This window comes from Haemorhous mexicanus, chromosome 6 (genome assembly GCF_027477595.1).
Source record: "Haemorhous mexicanus isolate bHaeMex1 chromosome 6, bHaeMex1.pri, whole genome shotgun sequence".
NCBI classification, from domain to species: Eukaryota; Metazoa; Chordata; class Aves; order Passeriformes; family Fringillidae; genus Haemorhous; species Haemorhous mexicanus.
The window spans coordinates 41,061,147-41,079,373 of NC_082346.1; the positions used below are offsets into that span (position 1 = coordinate 41,061,147).

Below are 18,227 nucleotides of genomic sequence, written 5' to 3' on the forward strand. Positions count from 1 at the left end.
ATCTTTGCCACAGTTTGAAAGAGGACTCCATGTAAATAACACTCCCTCAGCTTTGCACCATCATCAGTGACTTTTGGGGCCTCTGTGCCATGTACTGTCCTTGAGACAGTGTCACTGAGAAGAGAGAGAACTCTCATCAATCTGGGCCACCTAAAAAAGGGCAGCTCCTCAGTGGCCAAGCTCTCACTAATAATCCCATAAGGGATGCTTAGATGTGTTAGGGCCAGCAAAAACTCCCTGTGCACTACTGCAGTCTCAAAATAGAGCTTCTGCTGCATAGAAGTGGCTCCAAAGACTTATTCTGGCCCTCTGTGCTGGGCTGACTGCTGTGCAGCACGCCTGCCATGACTGCATCCTGATGAGGAGTGCTGTCATCTGATGCTAAATGACAAGGGTGCAAACCAAACACAGGAAGGTCTTTGCTTGCTGCAACAGCTGCTCTCACTGCTAATTGATGCTGTGTATCTGTGGCATCATCCCAGTGCTTATTTTAGGCTGTTTCCAGCTGTGAAGGTTTTTGTCTCACAGCTAGTGGTATCTGTGCAGCTGGCAGAGTGAGGTAAAAATAAACACCACTAATTCAGCAAAGCAATGAGAAAAATGTACAAAGAAATGTAAAAATGATATAAGTCAAGGTTATTTCAGAGAGACATCTGAGTTTGAGCAGAGAGTGACTGATCTGGCATGGAAAAGGGTTGATCACCTGCCTGTGACTATCAAGAAAATGGGAAGATTTTATTTGTGAATTTGGGGCTTATTAAATTTGTTGGATGACATAGTTTTCCAAAGACCAAGGTCTGAAGGCACTATTGACAGTTCCTCTACAATGGCCTACACATATGCTTAAACATTTACTGTGAGGGAGGCATTTTGAAGAATGAGAATAGATTTATTCTTATATTATTTTCATGGACTTCTTGCCTCTTTCCTGAGTTCACAGTTAAGCAACTACTGCTAATTAGAAGCCCTTTCCTCTGCCCATTTTAATCTGGATAGTTAACCTTAAGAAATAAAATTAGTACCATCAAACTGACTTCTCCCCTTTCCCCACCTCTCTTCCAGTAACACCCAGGTTAAAGCAGCATTAAGGTTGGCTGCAAAGAAAATATGCAAACATATGAGACCCATACCACCTGCTGCCCCTATTTGCAGAGTAACACAAAACCAACTGCAGGTCTGTAGGTCTTGTCCTGCAGTTGAATATCTAACCTGCTTGGAATCAGCCTGGATATAGGCAATTTTAGGGGAAGAATATCGAAGTGGATTTTACTAATTCTTTACAATGTTTAAATCTTCTGACTATTGTAGGAACCTTGGCACTGGAAAATTGCCATGGAAAGAGAAAATCTGATGCACAAAAAACCTACTCCCTGGGTATTCTGTTTATGTGCTTCTAATTATCTTACCAGCTTGTCAAAACAGCTATAAATATGTGTAACCACTATTATTTTAGACCCCATTAAACATCTGAAAGTATGTAGTTCTGGAAATTTGTCTTGAACTTTAGTGACAAGAAACTTAAATACTTACATAGTTATTCCAAATATAAGTTTCCTGGTTTAAGTTTCAGTTAAATCTAGGGAGTTTTCCTCCTTAAACTAGAATTTGATTGATTTTATTTCAGTGAGTTTTTTCAGAGATATTTATATTTTTAAAAAATGCTTGTAGTTGTCTACTGTTTTGTGAAAAATGTAGGTCATATGTTTGTTAATGCCAAAACCATTATGTAGTTTCATTAACTTGGGAAATGAATTCTAATTTTCCAGAGGGAAATATATCAACTAAAGTTTTGCCTCAGACTCGTGGATATTCCACCACAAGCAGTACATTGGTTTCACGGGTGGGGAGCCTGCTCTAGCAGTGCCAGATCATAGCCTGAAAATGCTGACCTCTGCTCATTTCAAATATGTAACAAATTTCTCCTTGCCAGAACTTAGGGAACTGGCATTCCCAGGTCAGTCACACTACCTAGAATGCAAATATGTTCTACTTACAGTAGCGAGACATGAACTAACAGAAAGGTAAAATAAACGAACTTTACTTGATTTTATCGAGTAGCTTTATGTGATAATCTTGCTCAGCTATTCTATTTACAATATCCTGAAGTGTTTTCTTAATGCATTCTGATCTGTTTCATAAGGAGAAATGCTACCTAGAAACACAGAAACAAACATTGCAACAGAAAAGGAGCAAGTTCCTAAAAAAATATTTAGTTAATCTGCAATAACAGAGAAGTCCCTACTTGATCTCTTTGTTTCAGGATATCCATTTCCTAAAGGTTCCTGAAAGTTTGGATATCTCCAGTGGTGTAGAGATATTTTATTATTGTAATATGGCAGTGGAATATGAGATGAAATCACATCTCTTTATATAAACTTTAAATCAAAGCAGTTTGTCCAGCATCACCACATTTATATTGATGACTTTAATATAAACATTGATAATTGATGTTGATTCATATATTGATAAATTTAATTAAAAATATTTTAAAGTAGCTATAATTCATTTAAGTTTAGTATTCCAGCACAGTGGAATAGTATTAAGTAGGAAAGAAATTTCCCACACTTCACTCAAAGCAACACTTTAATGCTCTTCTTTAGGAACAGCTCAAATACAGATAGATGAGTAAATTAGGAGAAGTTTTGTATTTGCTCTTATCTCAGATTCAAACATCTTCAGCATTTAAGAAAACCCATCCTCTTATATTTTTACAGGAAAGTATGAGTGAAGCTCATTATAAATGGATTCACATGGAATAAGCCCTGGCTGGTAATGGGACTTCTTCTCTTGGGAAAAGGGTGTCCAGTGGTTAAACTTTCAAAGACATCTATTAAAAATTTTGGTTTGCTCTGGATTCATGATTTTTTCCAGACCATTACTTTGAAATGTGTGCATTTTAAAAAACCCTAGACAATGTTCTTCTACATGTGAACAAAGCTTTCTAGAATATTTTGCACAGCCAGAGGACAGATGACATCTGCCCAGTGCTAGAGGAGGTTTTGTCATTAACGCTGCTGAGACCAGGATTTTGTTCAGTGAGTTTGCATTTTGCTTCAGGGTGGGGCTGTAGAGTTGAGACCTCACATAAGGATGCAGCTCCTGTAAAAGTCACTTGCTGCCTGCCAGGCTGCTGTTTTGCAGCCTGCAAGAAAACACCAGTGCCAGTGCAACCAGAAAAGCACCAAAGTGTAATTTACACAATTCCTTAAACTCTCAGTGTTGCTCCAAATTCTGTGTCTGATGAGGCTGCAACTCAGCAGCTTATGCCAGATAGCCAAAAGAAAACAGGGACATAACCCCAACTTTTACCCACAAGCCTGAAGTTGTTGCAGTGGAATGAGTGCTGCTGAACAAGAGGTCTCCTCACTGCTGAAAGACTGCCCTTACTGCATCCCCTCTCAGATAAAATCACTCAGAAAGATTTCCATGGATGTCCTACCTAAAGGGACAGTGACCTAGGGAGAAAAAAGCCCGAGAGTTGAGGAGAAGAAAAACTTCCTTGGATAAATAAGAATCAATGATTTTTTAGAATTTTTTTTTCTTTTTCTATTTTTTTTTTTTCCAGAGCATCCCATTCCTTTTATCAAGCCACCTAGGTAGATTCTTGAATCCACCTCCTGGAAAGGAGGCATAAACCTGCTGCCTGAGCTGTCTTAAGAGCTTGATCAAGCAGTGAGGTAAGTGCCTTTTACTACATGGAAACTAGAAGGTCAGAAGGGGAAAAAGTACTGACAAGATGGTGATTATGAGCATTAATCATAATAATATCAAGGTCTTATATAGCACTTTTCATCAGGAGATTTTAAAGCTCTGTAAAAAAGAAATGAGTCTCATTATGTCCATATTTTAGATCTAAAATGTGACCTCCAGTACGTTAAGGCTTGTTCTCTGAAGGGGAAAAAAAAAGACTTCTAGAATCAACAATACTTATTCTTTGTTAAATTTCCATTCAACACAGTGATATTTTTTAAATCTACTTTTTCTGGGGACGTGTAAGGGAATTTTAATTGCTTTACTTTAACTTGACATAGAACTAATGAATAAATATAATTTTTATCAGGATGCTGCCATCAGCTGATTGAACCAGTACATTGACATTTGCAGGACAAATTCAGGAAATACTGTTAACACATTCAATGATGTTGCTGGTTACTGCTTCATTTGCTGGGGATTGGTAACTGGGTATTTGCATGTTGCAATGCACAGTAAAATGGATCAGCTTAAACCCTTCCAGTCAGCCTTCAGGAAGCAATGAATTCAGAAAGTCAGCATTTCCTAGGATTCCTAGGACTGATGCCAGCTCCTGAGCAGCGGCCCCAGGCCACCCTTCCCCTTGGTTTGTGATGTCCTATGATATGGAATATCTCTTCGGTCATTTTGGGTCTGCTGTCCTGGCTGTGTCTCCTCTCAGTTTCTTGTGTCCTCCCAGCTGACTCGCTGTTGGGGAGCTGTGAGAAGCTGGGAAGTCCTTGAGTTAGCATAAACACTGCTTAGCAACAGTGAAAACAGTGTGTTATCAATATTATTTTCATACTAAATCCAAAAACCACAGCACTGTGCTACTAGCTACTAGGAAGAAAATTAACTCTATCCCATCTGAAACCTGGACAGCAAGGCAAATGGAGCACTGCCTTTGTGATATCTGTTGGTTTGGTTGATAAAATAGCAATACAATAGTTAATAAAATAGGAAAGGCTTGCATTACTGAAGAGAACTGGGATGTCCTCCAGATGGGCAAGTCAGATATTACTTAGCTGCAATCCTTACCTTGAAATCTTTTTGTTGCTTAAGTAACTATGAAAATAAATGCTGAACATTCAGGTAAAGCCCTGGAAATTCTGGGCTTCAGAGGAAGGTCTGAAGAAAATGCTGATTTAATTAGCAGCACACAGCCCCCAGATATCATGCTGTTATTCTCCCTCAAGGGCCACAGTTCCATATTCCATGGCAGGAAAGGGTCTCTAAAGAGACAGGAGTCACAGCCTGTTACATCAGTGTGACAAATGAGTGATGCCAGATTTTCTGCTTGAATGTAAATGCACAACACTGAGTGCAGCTCCCTGCTTTCACTGCTGAGGATGGAAACTCGCCCCTATGGAGGCTGGCACTTCCCTACTGAGCCCATCCTCTCTGAGCACTCCTTGAAGGATGACAGATACGGCATCTCTTCTCATCGTACCTGTAGCTCACTCTTTTTACTCTCTCTCAGATGGCAAAATGCCTCTTGAGCCACCTCTCTGCTATTCCTTCTGCTCTCATGCTTGTCTCTTGGGAAAGCAAGTTCTCCTATTACTATATGCCCCTCTTTGCAGAGCCTTATGATACACCACAAGTTACAGTTCATAAGTGGACACCTATGAAAATATTATAGCTACATTGTCTCCACGCCATTGACTTAAGCCCACCAGCACTGACTTTGCCCCCATTTCATTGGTGTTATCTTACAGTGAAGCTGTGAGAATTACCAGCTGTGAATATTTAACAACCACTTCTCCAAGATCCTGGTCATTAGGTCAGAATGCCCTGGTGTCCTAATCAGGTGGGTGTGCCTCCCCTTTTCTTTTCTGAATTGCCATTACAGGGTAAGTAAGCACTCTGCTTTGTCACTGTCCCAGTACAGCAAATTATGTTCTTGCTATGCAGCATATTGTTAATTTTTGTGAATGGATAAAATCTATTTAGCAAGACACAATATATGAATGCAGTAAGCTTATTTTGAAGGGAGTTTACTTTTTCTTTTTCCTGATCACTGGATAAAATACATTAAAGGATATTAATTCTGCTGTGGTCAAATACTTTGACAAGATGTTGAAATCCTTGCATCTAAGACAAAGGTACAGCTATATTTGCAGCAGTGAAATAAAAATTACCATGGGCTCAGAGTATTAGGTCTCAAGGCCAGGATATTCACCTTCTAGACTCATTTTCTGTTTGCTAAACCCATTTAAAAACAGATTTAAAATAGTGAAGAAATGTGCAGTAACTCTGGGAAAAAAAATAGTTTAACATTTTCAAGTCTGAAAATGAAAGTCAGGCTCTTTCAGACAAGCAGATTTAGAAATCTCCCTCACATTCCCACAGAAATCCTTCCTGGATTTCTTGACCTTGACCTGGTCAAGACATATGTAACTTGGTGATATATAGGCTGAAGATGTTAAGGGAAGTTACTGAAGCAACTATAACTGTGCCACAACAGGTTGTAAGCAGAAGAGAAAAAATTAAATTATTAGTACATGTGTTGGAATTTCTGTTTAAAGTTACCTTTTAAATGACTGAAATAGCTAGATAAAATTAGGAAAAGAAAACTCCATGAGAAACTCAGTCCGAGTGTCCTGCAGCATCCAAAATGTTTTTCTACTACTTCTCCCTTTATTTGCCAAATAAGCAAATCGACAATGAGTGCTATATTTTCTTCCAAAAGTGTTTAAAAAAATTCCTTTTTAAGAAAAAAATTATCAGAAATAAGTATATTTCTTGAAAATGTACTGGTGTACAATAAAAATTTTCTGGTCTTTTTTCATTCCTGTTCATTCTAAGGTTCCCCATCCCTCTCAGCAGACAACAGACTGGGAAAATGCCTGATTGCTTTTGTGATGTTTGGGAAAACCAGGCAGATTGCTCTTCTGTGTGCTGAAGAAAGGCAATGCAAGTTTTCACACCACTAAAAACTCCTTCTGACAGTCAATCCTCTTCTTGAGACTGTGCCTGAGTACCCCAGTTAATTCACTCCAGTCGATATTACTAGCATTTTACCTTTCTGCATCTTCTCTCCAGTTGTAATCAGCTGCTTTGTAATCATTTGTTTCAAAGTGAAATAAATGTAACATTTTTTTCGTTATTACAATTTATTTATTTATTTATTTGTCACTGTGTGCTGCCATTCCAAATATTAGCAAAATGCATGCCAGGGCCACAGAGGTATTTTGGTGGTTCTTCAGAAGAGGAAAGATTATGGTAGGCATTGGAAAATATTTTATTGTAAGCCTTGCTAAAAACATTTGCAAACTAAACCAAATAACAGAAGCCTACTGTATTGCACAGCTGACCATATGAAAGTCAAATGTGAATAAAATTGTTTTGAAAACTCCAGTTCACAGAAGGAAGTGTAGTGTAGTATAGAAATTGTCAGGGAAAAACTGTACGGGGTTTCTCCATGCTCCAGCTGCACTGAGAAACACTGTGTGGTGAATGGGTTAAAGCAGAGCAGGCAGCCCTACCACAACAGGGACATTTTGTCATATAAAAACAAAGGCATTACTCTGCTATATTTAAAGGGCCTGTATGGAGGATCAAGGCATCTCATCATCTTTGGTTCTGTGGAAGAATGGAATAGAACCTGAAATAGAAAGCAGTCTTATATGTGGGGGACTTGACAAGTTTGTTTCTGTGTTATTCAGTCAATTTTTCCTGTCATTCTCCAGCATAGCTCTTGAATCCATTCAACCTCTAATAGCATGAGAGACTCTTTATTCACTGAGGAGGTGTTGATTAATCAAATTATGCAAGGAGTTGTCTGAATTTTCTTCTTAGAATTCAAATACTCCAATGCAATTATTCCGTGAAAAATTTGCACATTTTCACTGGCACTGATCACTGCTGTGGCTGATGTGCTCTGATAAAGTCCAGTGTTTCTGGGAATATACTTGGGTCTGAAGTGCCAGCTTTTCTAATGATCAATAAGGATTTGAAATCTCATAGTCCTCACACCAAGATTTTTTTGAGGATTAACCTGAAATAAGCTATAATCATGTCAGCTCTTCTAGTATTTTTGATGTCTTACATTGTGTTGGGGTTTGCACCCCGGAGTGCCACCCCAGTGCCAAGGAGCATGGAGCTGAGCTGACCAAAGTGGTGCTGCCTTTGAGCAGAGCTTGGCAGACCTGCAGAGACATGGTGAGCATCAGCTGAGTGAGGAGGCACCTGGAGGAGGTGCTGGGGGTCTGGCTGGGCCAAAAGGTGCAAGCATCTCCTACAGCCCCACCTGCCTGCCCTGGGATGACTGACTGGGCTATCTGAAGGTCTCTCAATCAGCACTGGTCTCCCATTTTTAGGGAACTGGCTGGTGCCCACAGTTTCAGCATTTTTCATGATCAGACCTCTGAATGTGTGTAGCCACTTAAAGGAGCAGCAGAAAATGGCTAAAATATTAATTAGATAATAGTTCTGCTTTAGTTAATTTGAGAAATAACTGGAAAGCAAAAATATAGAAAGAGGAGTACATGCAGTGCTTACTCAATGTGCTACTTTTTTTTTAAAGAAAGAAACCAAGTTCTTGCAGGTTTCCATTTTTCTGTTCTTATGACTGATGCTGACATTACATATGTTGAATAGTATTTCAGTGCTCTATGTTTTGTGGAGAATTTGTTGGTTTTTTTTTTTGTTCATGGGATTTCTTATATTCATCTGTTTAATGTAAGGTCAATAACTAAACCTCTTTCTCTTTTTAATCTCCACAGTGTGAGAGGAAAATACCCTGTAGGTATTTTGTTGAATTTATGAGATTGTTAAACAAATAGAAAAGCTTATCAGACAATCAGTAGCAGTCTAGGAAAAGAGCTAGCCAAAAATTGGGAATTTTCACTCCATAAGAAATTCAGATGTTTTGAAATTTTTTTTTGTATTTAACACTCTAATACTAAACAAAAAAATGGTGGTTGTTTCTTTTGGATTAAATATTACTCTATCTATTTCTAAAGTTTTCAAGTGCTCCTGCTCTGTATACCTTGACTGGCTGTGCTGCTCACAGAGCTGAGCTTCACTGGACATCTCCAGAGAAATGCAACCCTGCTGCCTGGAAGTCCCCTCTCTGAAGGGATGCAGGGGCTACAAGCAAGTACCCATCCTTCCTGTGAAGCACAGTGGTAACTGAGACAGAGGCATAGATGCCTATTCCATGTGAAACACAATGTTTGTTTATGAAGAAACAAAACAAGGAACCTCCATATTTTGACTGGAACCAGCCTAAGCCTCAGAGAAATCCCTGCCAGTGGAAAACTGAGAATGGCAACAGGATTGAAGCAATTAGGCTAATTCCAGTCCTACAAAACAGATGCTTTTAAAGAGAATAGTTAATACAGGAAAAGGTCTGAGCAGATCTTCTTTGTTGTCCTAATGACATGACATATCTAAACTTTTTAAAAGAATGGAATGTTTCCCCCAAAAACTAGTGGGTTTTTTGTTCTATAAAAATCCCATAGTCCTGAGAGGTGAAAAGCAACAGAGAACAGTAAAACAGAAACCAAAGAGAATCGTAGATTAAAATTTTATGGTAGGTTCATAAACAATGCAAGTATATGCAGAGAACACCCAAATACACTAGGAGCAGTATGAATCTCTTCCTTTAAAGTTTAAACTAAAGGCCACAAGAATCCCAGTTGGATTTTGTCTCGGGCAGAACTGACACTATAGCTCTCTACAATAGTAAGTAATTTGAGTGCATGTATACATCTCTCTCTCTCTCTCTCTCTCTCTCTCTCTCTCTCTCTCTCTCTCTCTCTCTCTCTCGATATATCTCGATATATCTCCAAATACAGTAAGTAACATTTAGAAGATGGAAAGAGAGAGAGACTGCAAACATACTATGAAGAGTTTGCCTGCTATAGGTGGAATTTAAAGTTATATTTGTTTGACTTGGTAAATGTGATCTTTCTCTTTAAGTTCATCCTTAAATTTTAAAGCATAATTTGTTTTGATTGAATTTCTAATGTTAATTAGTGAGGCTTGCACTGTTAAAGACATCAAGAACATATAATTATGTTCCTTATAATTATACCATAATTGTTTTAGTATGTTAAATGATCTAATAGATTTTTTCCTGTTTCAACAGCAGCATTACTACCATCTCTGTTTTATGAGATAACTGGCAAGCATTCAGTAGGTGCTTTCAAGCATTTCAAGTAAAGTTTTTATGGGTATTCATCTACTAATGAAATATTCATGCATTATATTTTTCTCTATGACAAGTGACTTTCACTGAAGCGCCTAATGCTTGGTTTGCTTAGACAGATATAACATTCAATCAAACTAATGGAAACTGTGGAGTACTGTTATACTGGTTATTACTAAATCAAATTCTCTTGATAAATATTGAGTCTCTGATGTTAAAAAGCATTTCTAGCATGATGCATGGATAGTAAAGCAATAATCTGGCCCCTTGTTAAAAATGTTAATATTACAGCTGTCATCATTTAACAATTAACATGATTTCCCAAGTGGAGCAATGCCTTAATCTTAGAGTATTAAAAAATACAATCTGTATGTTTGAGATTTTCCATCTTGTGTATGCATTCACTCCCAGTGTACAACACTTGGACAAGTTTATATTACCAGCAACATATGTATACATTCCCTGCTTAAAATTCTATATTTCCTTCTAGTATCATTACTTTATGAAGAAATCAATTTTGGTAATTTCATAGGCAGGATGCTAATGATCCTCTTACAAAACAGTTGGTAAAGGCCTTTAGAGAATTGTCTGGGCATGCTGATGTTGTTTTTCCTACTTGCTGTCTGGTTGCTAAATCTCATTAAATGAATCGAAAAGAAATAAAATGTTTTCCCACAATACTTTTCCACGTGTGTTCTTTTGACAGTTTTTGCAAGAAAAACAGGGTACAAATGTGAAGTGGTTGACAAAGCAATAAATACAACATGCTTCATCCTAGGATTTTAATTTATTAAATAAAGGTCAGAGGTCAATACTATGCTTAATTGTAGCACTTCTGCATATATATGGAAGTTATGACTCCATTAGCTTAATATATCCCTAGTCAACATGAACCCATGGAGGAGGAGGCGGCCACAAAGATGGTCAGAAGGACTGAGCAGCTCTCAAGAGGTGCTGCAGAGAGGCTGAGACAGTTGGGGTTGTTCAGCCAGAGTAGAGAAGGCTCCACAGAGACCTTTCAGCAGCCTCCCTGGACCCCTCCCAGAGAGCTGGAGAGAGACTTTTTCCAAGGACACACAGTGACTGGACAAGGGGCTAATGGCTTTAAACCAAAAGAGGGTAGATTAGATCAGATATTAGGAACTGGATATAAGATGCTGGAACAGGCCATCCAGAGAAGCTGCAGGTGCCCCATCCCCGAAGTGTGCAAGGCCAGTTTGGATGGGGCCCTGGGCAACCTGGTTTAGTGGCAGGTGTCCCTGCCCATGGCAGGGGTGCTGGAACTCAGTGATCTTCTGGGGTCCTTCCAACTGAAATCATCCTATGATTCTGTGAACTCTAGGTTGATCACTTTTTAGATGCCACGGTACTGGCTTCCTCCAGGGATCAGAAGGGACTCTGTGACAGAGCCAGTTCATGAGAGGAAAGTGCCAAAGGAATGCTGGGAAAGAAGATGCAGAGATGATCAGTGACGAATTAAAGGGGTCATCAAACATGCAAAAATATCTCACCAAATATTTCACCTGTTCTAAGGCATCCAGAAAATAGACACTGAAAGTCACAACCTCTATAAATGTGTAAAATTCACAGGCCCTGGTGAAAAGAAATTGTCCTCTCTTATGCCATGCCATGAAGGCACATGATTGTCTGCTTTCACAAAAGAGTTTATAATACATGGATGTTGTGCATATGCAATGCACAATATTCTGGGATCAGGTAACTCTTACTTGAAGGTAAAAATTAGATGCAGATGCATTCTGAGGTCTCTTTGAATGGGTTTGGAAAACTGCCTAAATCTAAGCTAACCCACCAAGTCTTCAACAAGCAGTTGCCTCTTTTGTCACCCTGCAGGTGTTGAAACTGTGAAAAGTTGTCAACACCAGGAGGACTGAAGCCTATTCCTTCTTTTGGACCCGATTCTGGAGATTTACATTGAAATATTTGATTTAAAATAATATTATACATTATTCAGGGATCAGCTAAATTATTCTTTTGACATTGCTGATTTGTTTTCTTTTTTTTACATTGAAATTTAGAAGGGCAAAGCATGGTGCTAGGAAAATTAGGAAATGTGTATAAAATTACAGAGCAGTAACTCCGTAGGGAAAATGTTTACTCTGCAGGCTTTTCTCTTTAAAACACAACTGCTTTAAAGCATCACATTAAATTCTAATGTGTGTGTATTTAAAGAATGTACAATATATGTGAGAAAAAGACATGAAGTGCGTAAGGTGGGGCTGCTGTGGCTAAGCACTACTTCTAGCAGAACACTACAGCAGTGCCATGAAATCCTACGTAAGTGGTCAGAACATAAGTAAGAGCTGCCTGTGGGTAGTCCCAACCTATTCACAAGCCCTTTTGAACCATTTTCCTACTTTTTTAAATACTGTTTTTGGCAAACATTTGATACTTGAAATACAAAATGCATGAGTCACCTACTGAGATGGGCACAGTATGTGGTTCATTGAATTTAGCTAAATTGTGAGTAATCTATCAATAGTCCTCATAGTGAACATACTTGTAATAATTTCACACATTACAAACAAGAGTAGGTATGATTTTTCAAGATTTTTTTCCAAGCATTTTTCGCTGTAAGTTTTTACTTTTTTTTACTATGCTCCATTTACTGTTGTGGAAAATTGCTAACTTTTTAGTCATGGAGGATAAAAAGAAAAGGTAGCTTATTGCTCGTCAGTTTAAACAACAAAGAACCAGAGAAGCAAAACCTGACATATTACAAAATACTGTCTTACAAAGCAAAGTCCTCAACAAGAGATTGAATGAATACAGATTCTTATACAGCTATTGAGATTTATTCTTCTGCCAGCATACCAATTTCTCTTGAGATAAGTAATTTTAAAATTCAGAGGCAGCAATTCTGAAGGAGAGAGCTGCAAATTACTACAGATTTTGACTCACCAAGAACATGATCAGTTTTTGTGGTTTTTTTTGGGTTTGGGTTTTTTGGTGTGTGTGCAGGTTGCACTTTTTTAAAAGAAGAAAACTAGTAGGCAGACAAAAAGAAAAAAAAACCAAAAAAAGGTGAAAAGTATGTGTATATAAAACAGCATTGTAACTGTGGTGGGATACAGAGAATATAATCTTTTTGCTGCAGAGAAACATGAACATTCAGGCATAAAATCTTTGAGGAGCTTTTTAAACAAATTCCTTAGAGGAACAGAAACAGCATCCCTATGATGAAAATGAGGGGGCAGCCAGCCCCCAAATACTTCACTTTAAGCGCCAGCCTCTGATAAGAATCTTTACCTGAATGTTTTTCATGAGCGTGAATGATTATACGTGCATTTTAATTTGTCCCTGAAGTAGTTATTTCAGTAGCTGAAACTTGGAAGCCGTGAACTTCCGTGCTCGCAGAAACCGGCCCCGGCTCGGCTCTCTCCTCCTGCGCCCTGTCTTTTATTCTTGGGAAGACCCGCGGGCTCGGGAACTTCCCGTGCGCGACCCTGACGATGGAACAACTGGTCTATTATGACAAACTGGCACCTTGTGACTAAATCCCTTCGAAATTATACTTTCCCCCAGGAAAAAAAAAAAAAAAAAAAAAAAAAAAGGTAATAATTAAAAAAATAGACTTTTCTCCTGCCTTAGCCCTGGCATTTCCAGCGACGCGCTGCCGAGTCACCTTTAGCGCCTTTCCTACGCTTTCGGCAAACAGGGTGCCGGACGCCTCAAAGGCGGTGCTGCCGGCGTAGCCGGAGCCGCCCGGGGCCGCCCGGGGCTTCCTGGGGCTCCCAAGCTTCCCGGGGCCGCCCGGGGCTTCCTGGGGCTCCCAAGCTTCCCGGGGCCGCCCGGGGCTTCCTGGGGCTCCCAAGCTTCCCGGGGCCGCCCGGGGCTTCCTGGGGCTCCCAAGCTTCTCGGGGCCGCCCGGGGCTCCCCAGCTTCCCGGGGCCGCCCGGCTGCCGGCCGTTCTGCGGCTGAGGGACAGGACCCCGGCGGCGCCACCCGCCGCTCCCGCCAGATGGCGCCCTTGCACAAGGGACCTGGCGGCGCGGGGCGCGGCGGGAGCGGGGCCGGGCGGCGGGAGAGGAACGGGTGTGACCCGGAGGGAGCGGGTGTCCCCCGGAGGGAGCGGGTGTCCCCCGGAGGGAATGCGTGTGACCCCGGAGGGAGCGGGTGTCCTCCGGAGGGAACGGGTGTGACCCCCGAGGGAGCGGGTGTCCCCCGGAGGGAATGCGTGTGACCCCGGAGGGAGCGGGTGTCCCCCGGAGGGAGCGGGAGTTCCCGCCGCTGCCAGGTGGGGCGGCGGTGCGTCTCCAAGCCGGCGGCGGAGCAAAGACCCGCCGTTTCTCTTCCGCGCCTTTAGCACCTCCTAAACTCTGCACCTCCGCCTTTGGCCGCGGCACCGCCGGCTCTGCGCTCGCCCGGCCTCCGCCGCCCGGCACTCGGCTTTTCGTTCCGAAAGTACGGAATACTTGTCAGCGTGGCTGGTGGTACATCAGTGGGAAATGCGGGAGCAGGAGGTGTGTGAGGTGTGCTCACCGGGCGACACCTCTGCACACACCCCGTGTCCCATTGCTCATGCGGTACTTGTTCAACAAGTTCCATGAAAATAAAATCTTGTAGTCACTATTAAAGATATCATTATCTATTGGTGAAATTTCCTGCCCAGAATGTTACTACTGAATTGCTAGTGCTTCACATACTTTCTCTTTACAAGACATCAGAAGAAACTTCTGGTTATGAGTCAAATAAATCACAAGTTGTTTGGTGTTTTGTGGGTGTTTTGGTTTTGGCTTTGTTTCTTTTATGAATGAATAACTATTTGACTTGTATGTACACATAAATATCTGTGCAATCCAATGACAGAGAAACTCAAGCAAATGTGGCTATTCCAGCTTGTCCACCAGCCACCAGCCTCGGAACCAGAATGTAGTGTGAGTTGGTGGAAGAAAAGTAACATGAGCTTTCCCCCCTTGATTTTTATTTAGCCTCTTCTTTGACTATCCTTATGAGTCATGCATTTTTTGGGCACAAATTACCATCTGGACAAAATGTTTTACCTACTTTGCTAAGCAGCATGAAGATCCCAGGGGAGGTGAAGATAGCATTGGGACATGGAAGAACATAGTTAAACAAGCTGTTTGAAAAACTCTATTTTAAGAATTGGGTGAAGTTTGCTTTTATATTTGTAGGTTTTAGCTTTTGAATGCTTCTTTCTTATTTCACACTGTTTATGGGTTACAATGAAGTAAAGCTTTAGAAGACAGAAAATTGTTTTCTGTTAAGTCTTAGCAAATGGCTAAATCAAAACCATAAATTGCAAATATAACAGTGTTAAAGGTTTCTTTAACAGCTCTCTTGTTAACTTAGGTGATTTATGTCAGTAATTAAGATCCTGGATGGCAAAAGTTTTTGAATTGTATGTTGTGGAAAACAGAGAGGACAAACATGGGAACAATTAAGGAAACTATGGCAACAAAGGGCTCAGTAGCTCTATACAGGTAAGAAATGCAAGAAATGTATTTGGAAGAGAAAGAGGCTTAGGAAAAGAAAACTCAGCAGCTGTAGGGAACCAGGGATGCAATTAATGCCTGATAGGTAAGAGCAAGAGCAAAAGATCATCTCTGCTTAGGGTAATTACTAAGAAAACTTCATGCAACATCTCTTTTGCACTCAGGGTTTGTATCTGCAGTGTCTCAGGTGTATCATGAAAACTGCAAAGAATGAATGCCTAGTTACCTTGCTGGTCAGAACATCAGAGCAAAGAGGCCAAGGAATCAGTACCACTACTCCAGTTTTTTCCAGACTTATGGTACAAAAAAAAACCCAAAAAAACTGGTGTTTATTGGAAAAATAATGGGTCTTACTGGACAAACAGGTGACTAATCCTCCTCTAGAAAAGGTCCATTCAGAAGGACTTTTACAATGATCCCTTGGCTTTTAATTTCTTGTTTAGCTGTGCTTAAGGGAACTAGGTAGGTTGGCAGTTCTTAAAATTTGTTAACAGTGCTTTGAATCAGCATATTCATGACTTCTTGGCATTATTTCATGTTGTCTGTTTGTTTGGACTCTATTTTCTGTTTTGCCAATGTACTGTGTTCCTTGAGTACTCATCAGCATGGACCCAGAGGCACATGCATGTGAGAAATCAGAAATCTGAATAGCAGGATCTTCCAAGAACATCTATATAAACTCTGACTTTCATGCTTCCAGGCATGAGTACAAAGAGCACAGAATTAATGGCTCTTCCTTAGCACTCTTCAGATGCAACCCAGTGACTGCTCAGCTCATCCTTTTTGCAGACTTTAAAATCTGTAAACCTTTTTGCAAAGGTGTGAAGAGGTTTTCCTTTTCTTATTTGAAATTAATATTTTTTCAAAGTCTGTTCAATACTGTTTTGCATCTGTGATGTCTTCTATGCCAAATTCCAAACCTTTGGGATTCATGTACAGGCATGGTCCGTTCTACTTAGAGAAAGGCAGGTCCCAAAGAAGTGTTCAGCATGTTTGTGTCTGTCTGAGAATGCAAAAGTTTGGGTATTCTTGGCTTAACATCCTTAACACTAACCATCTCATGTCATTCTAAGAACTGCTGTACTAACAGTGTCTGAAAAATTCCTAAACTCATGATGTTGAAGTTTCCAGGAGGGAACTTCTGGTGGAAAATAAACATGGTTCCAAAAATCCTCATGGGATTCTTCAGAAGGAGGCCTAAGAACATTGTATTGCTCTGAAGCTAAGGACTCAATGTCCTCTCTTTCCCCATGCATGGAAATGCAGAATACACTGCAAAGTGATTTATGCAAAGGGAACCTTTGTTCTAATTGCAACAGCACTGGCCACACTGCTAAACCAATTAAGGAACAGCGTTCCATCCAGAAAGAGGATTAAACACCTTGTCCACAAATGTCCTCTACAAGGAATTAGCAGTTAACACTGATGTTTGTAGCAGTTGGGTCACCTCAGAAGACCATAACTCAGCTACCCCACTCAACTTATTGTTTCCACTGGTTTCAACTGAAAATTCCTCCTCCCTCTTTGTGGACAGGAACCTCCAGGAAACTTCAGTTGGATCACACTGGAGTGATATTTCAGATGAGCATTCTGGCTACTGAGAATTCATGATCATTACAGCACACCAAGGAAGGGATCCTGCTGTCCACCAGCATCTTCATCCAGATGACCTGTGCAAAAGTCAAGCACCATCCTCTTTCTCTGCGTGAGCTGGATGAATTGCGTTTGTCAGTCACCTGTAGTGGGCTGCACTCTGGCACACACATGGAGCTATCATTTCTGCTGTGGTGGTGCTTTGAGATGCCAGCCTGGACACCCTAAGTTTTCAAGGGTTTTTAGGCACTTCCTGTAGAACAGTGGAGATCCTCAGTGAACAGAAGACCTGGAAAGATCTCATTGTCCCACACACCTGCAAGGCTGTGAGAGTCCAAGCAGTGCCTGTGACAGCTGGGTAACTTACTGCTCTCCCAGTGGAATACACCAGCTGTACTGCCTAAACAACATTTAGGAACTGAAAAAGAGAGAGGACATGGAAGACGTTGACCCCTTGCAATTGTTAGAGGCTGGTAACTCATCAGAGGCTGGTAATCACAGATGCTGCATGTAGGTCAGAAACACGGCCTGAAACCCCAGAAAATTCAAGTGCAGCAATTGAAGATTTTGGAAAAAAATAAACAAGATTTAACAAGCTAGAGGCTGCAAAACTACAAGGAAAAGAAAACATTACTTCTCAACACAGGATTCTAATCTGAATAAAAACAGAGTTCAAGGTTTGCTACAAAGGATCAAAGAAATCAGACGACTAACTGGCAAGAATGAAAATGAGGATTAGAAGCGGCAGACAGGAATCTGAACTGGAAAGCAAACCAAAGCTTTCTACAGCTGAAGAGGCTTGGCAAAAGGATCAAACCATCATGGAGAACGAAAGCTTCAGGCACAAAGAAGACAAAATAATGATTGCAAAATCCCAGGTTGTGATAAAGGAGACCAATTGCCTAAAACAATACTTAAAGTGCCCATTTCTTCTATCTGGCTTTTTATTGGGTAGTTTTGATTAATTTAGCTTTGGTTAACATACAGCATTAAAATTTAGATTATGAACTAGATAATATACTTTATTCAAGTTTAAATTACTTAAATCGTACTTAGAGTAGAACCAATTCCATCTCTTATGGGTGCAAAATCTCATGGGGCTTGTGATGTTTAAGGGGATGGAAACTGGGCAGCAAGATTAAATGGGTCTAATGCACACCTTCATGAATCAGATATATGCTGTTCTCTTTTTCTAGTCAATATAATCCAGGCAGTGTGGGAGAACTGTGCTCTTGTCAGCTCTGTTAATTCAGTTCCTCATTAGCCAGTTGGTG

General features: G+C 40.4%; 1 protein-coding gene across 1 annotated transcript; it reads right to left on the bottom strand.

Annotated features, from left to right (window-relative positions):
• Positions 1-13,575: 13,575 nt before the first annotated feature.
• On the bottom strand, positions 13,576-16,303 carry LOC132328403 (collagen alpha-1(I) chain-like). The gene is made up of 2 exons (XM_059848222.1): positions 16,281-16,303; positions 13,576-14,293 (listed from the first exon to the last, which is right to left on the bottom strand). Exons 1-2 carry the CDS (start codon positions 16,301-16,303, stop codon positions 13,576-13,578), a joined length of 741 nt encoding a protein of 246 aa, XP_059704205.1.
• Between the last annotated feature and the right edge of the window lie 1,924 nt (positions 16,304-18,227).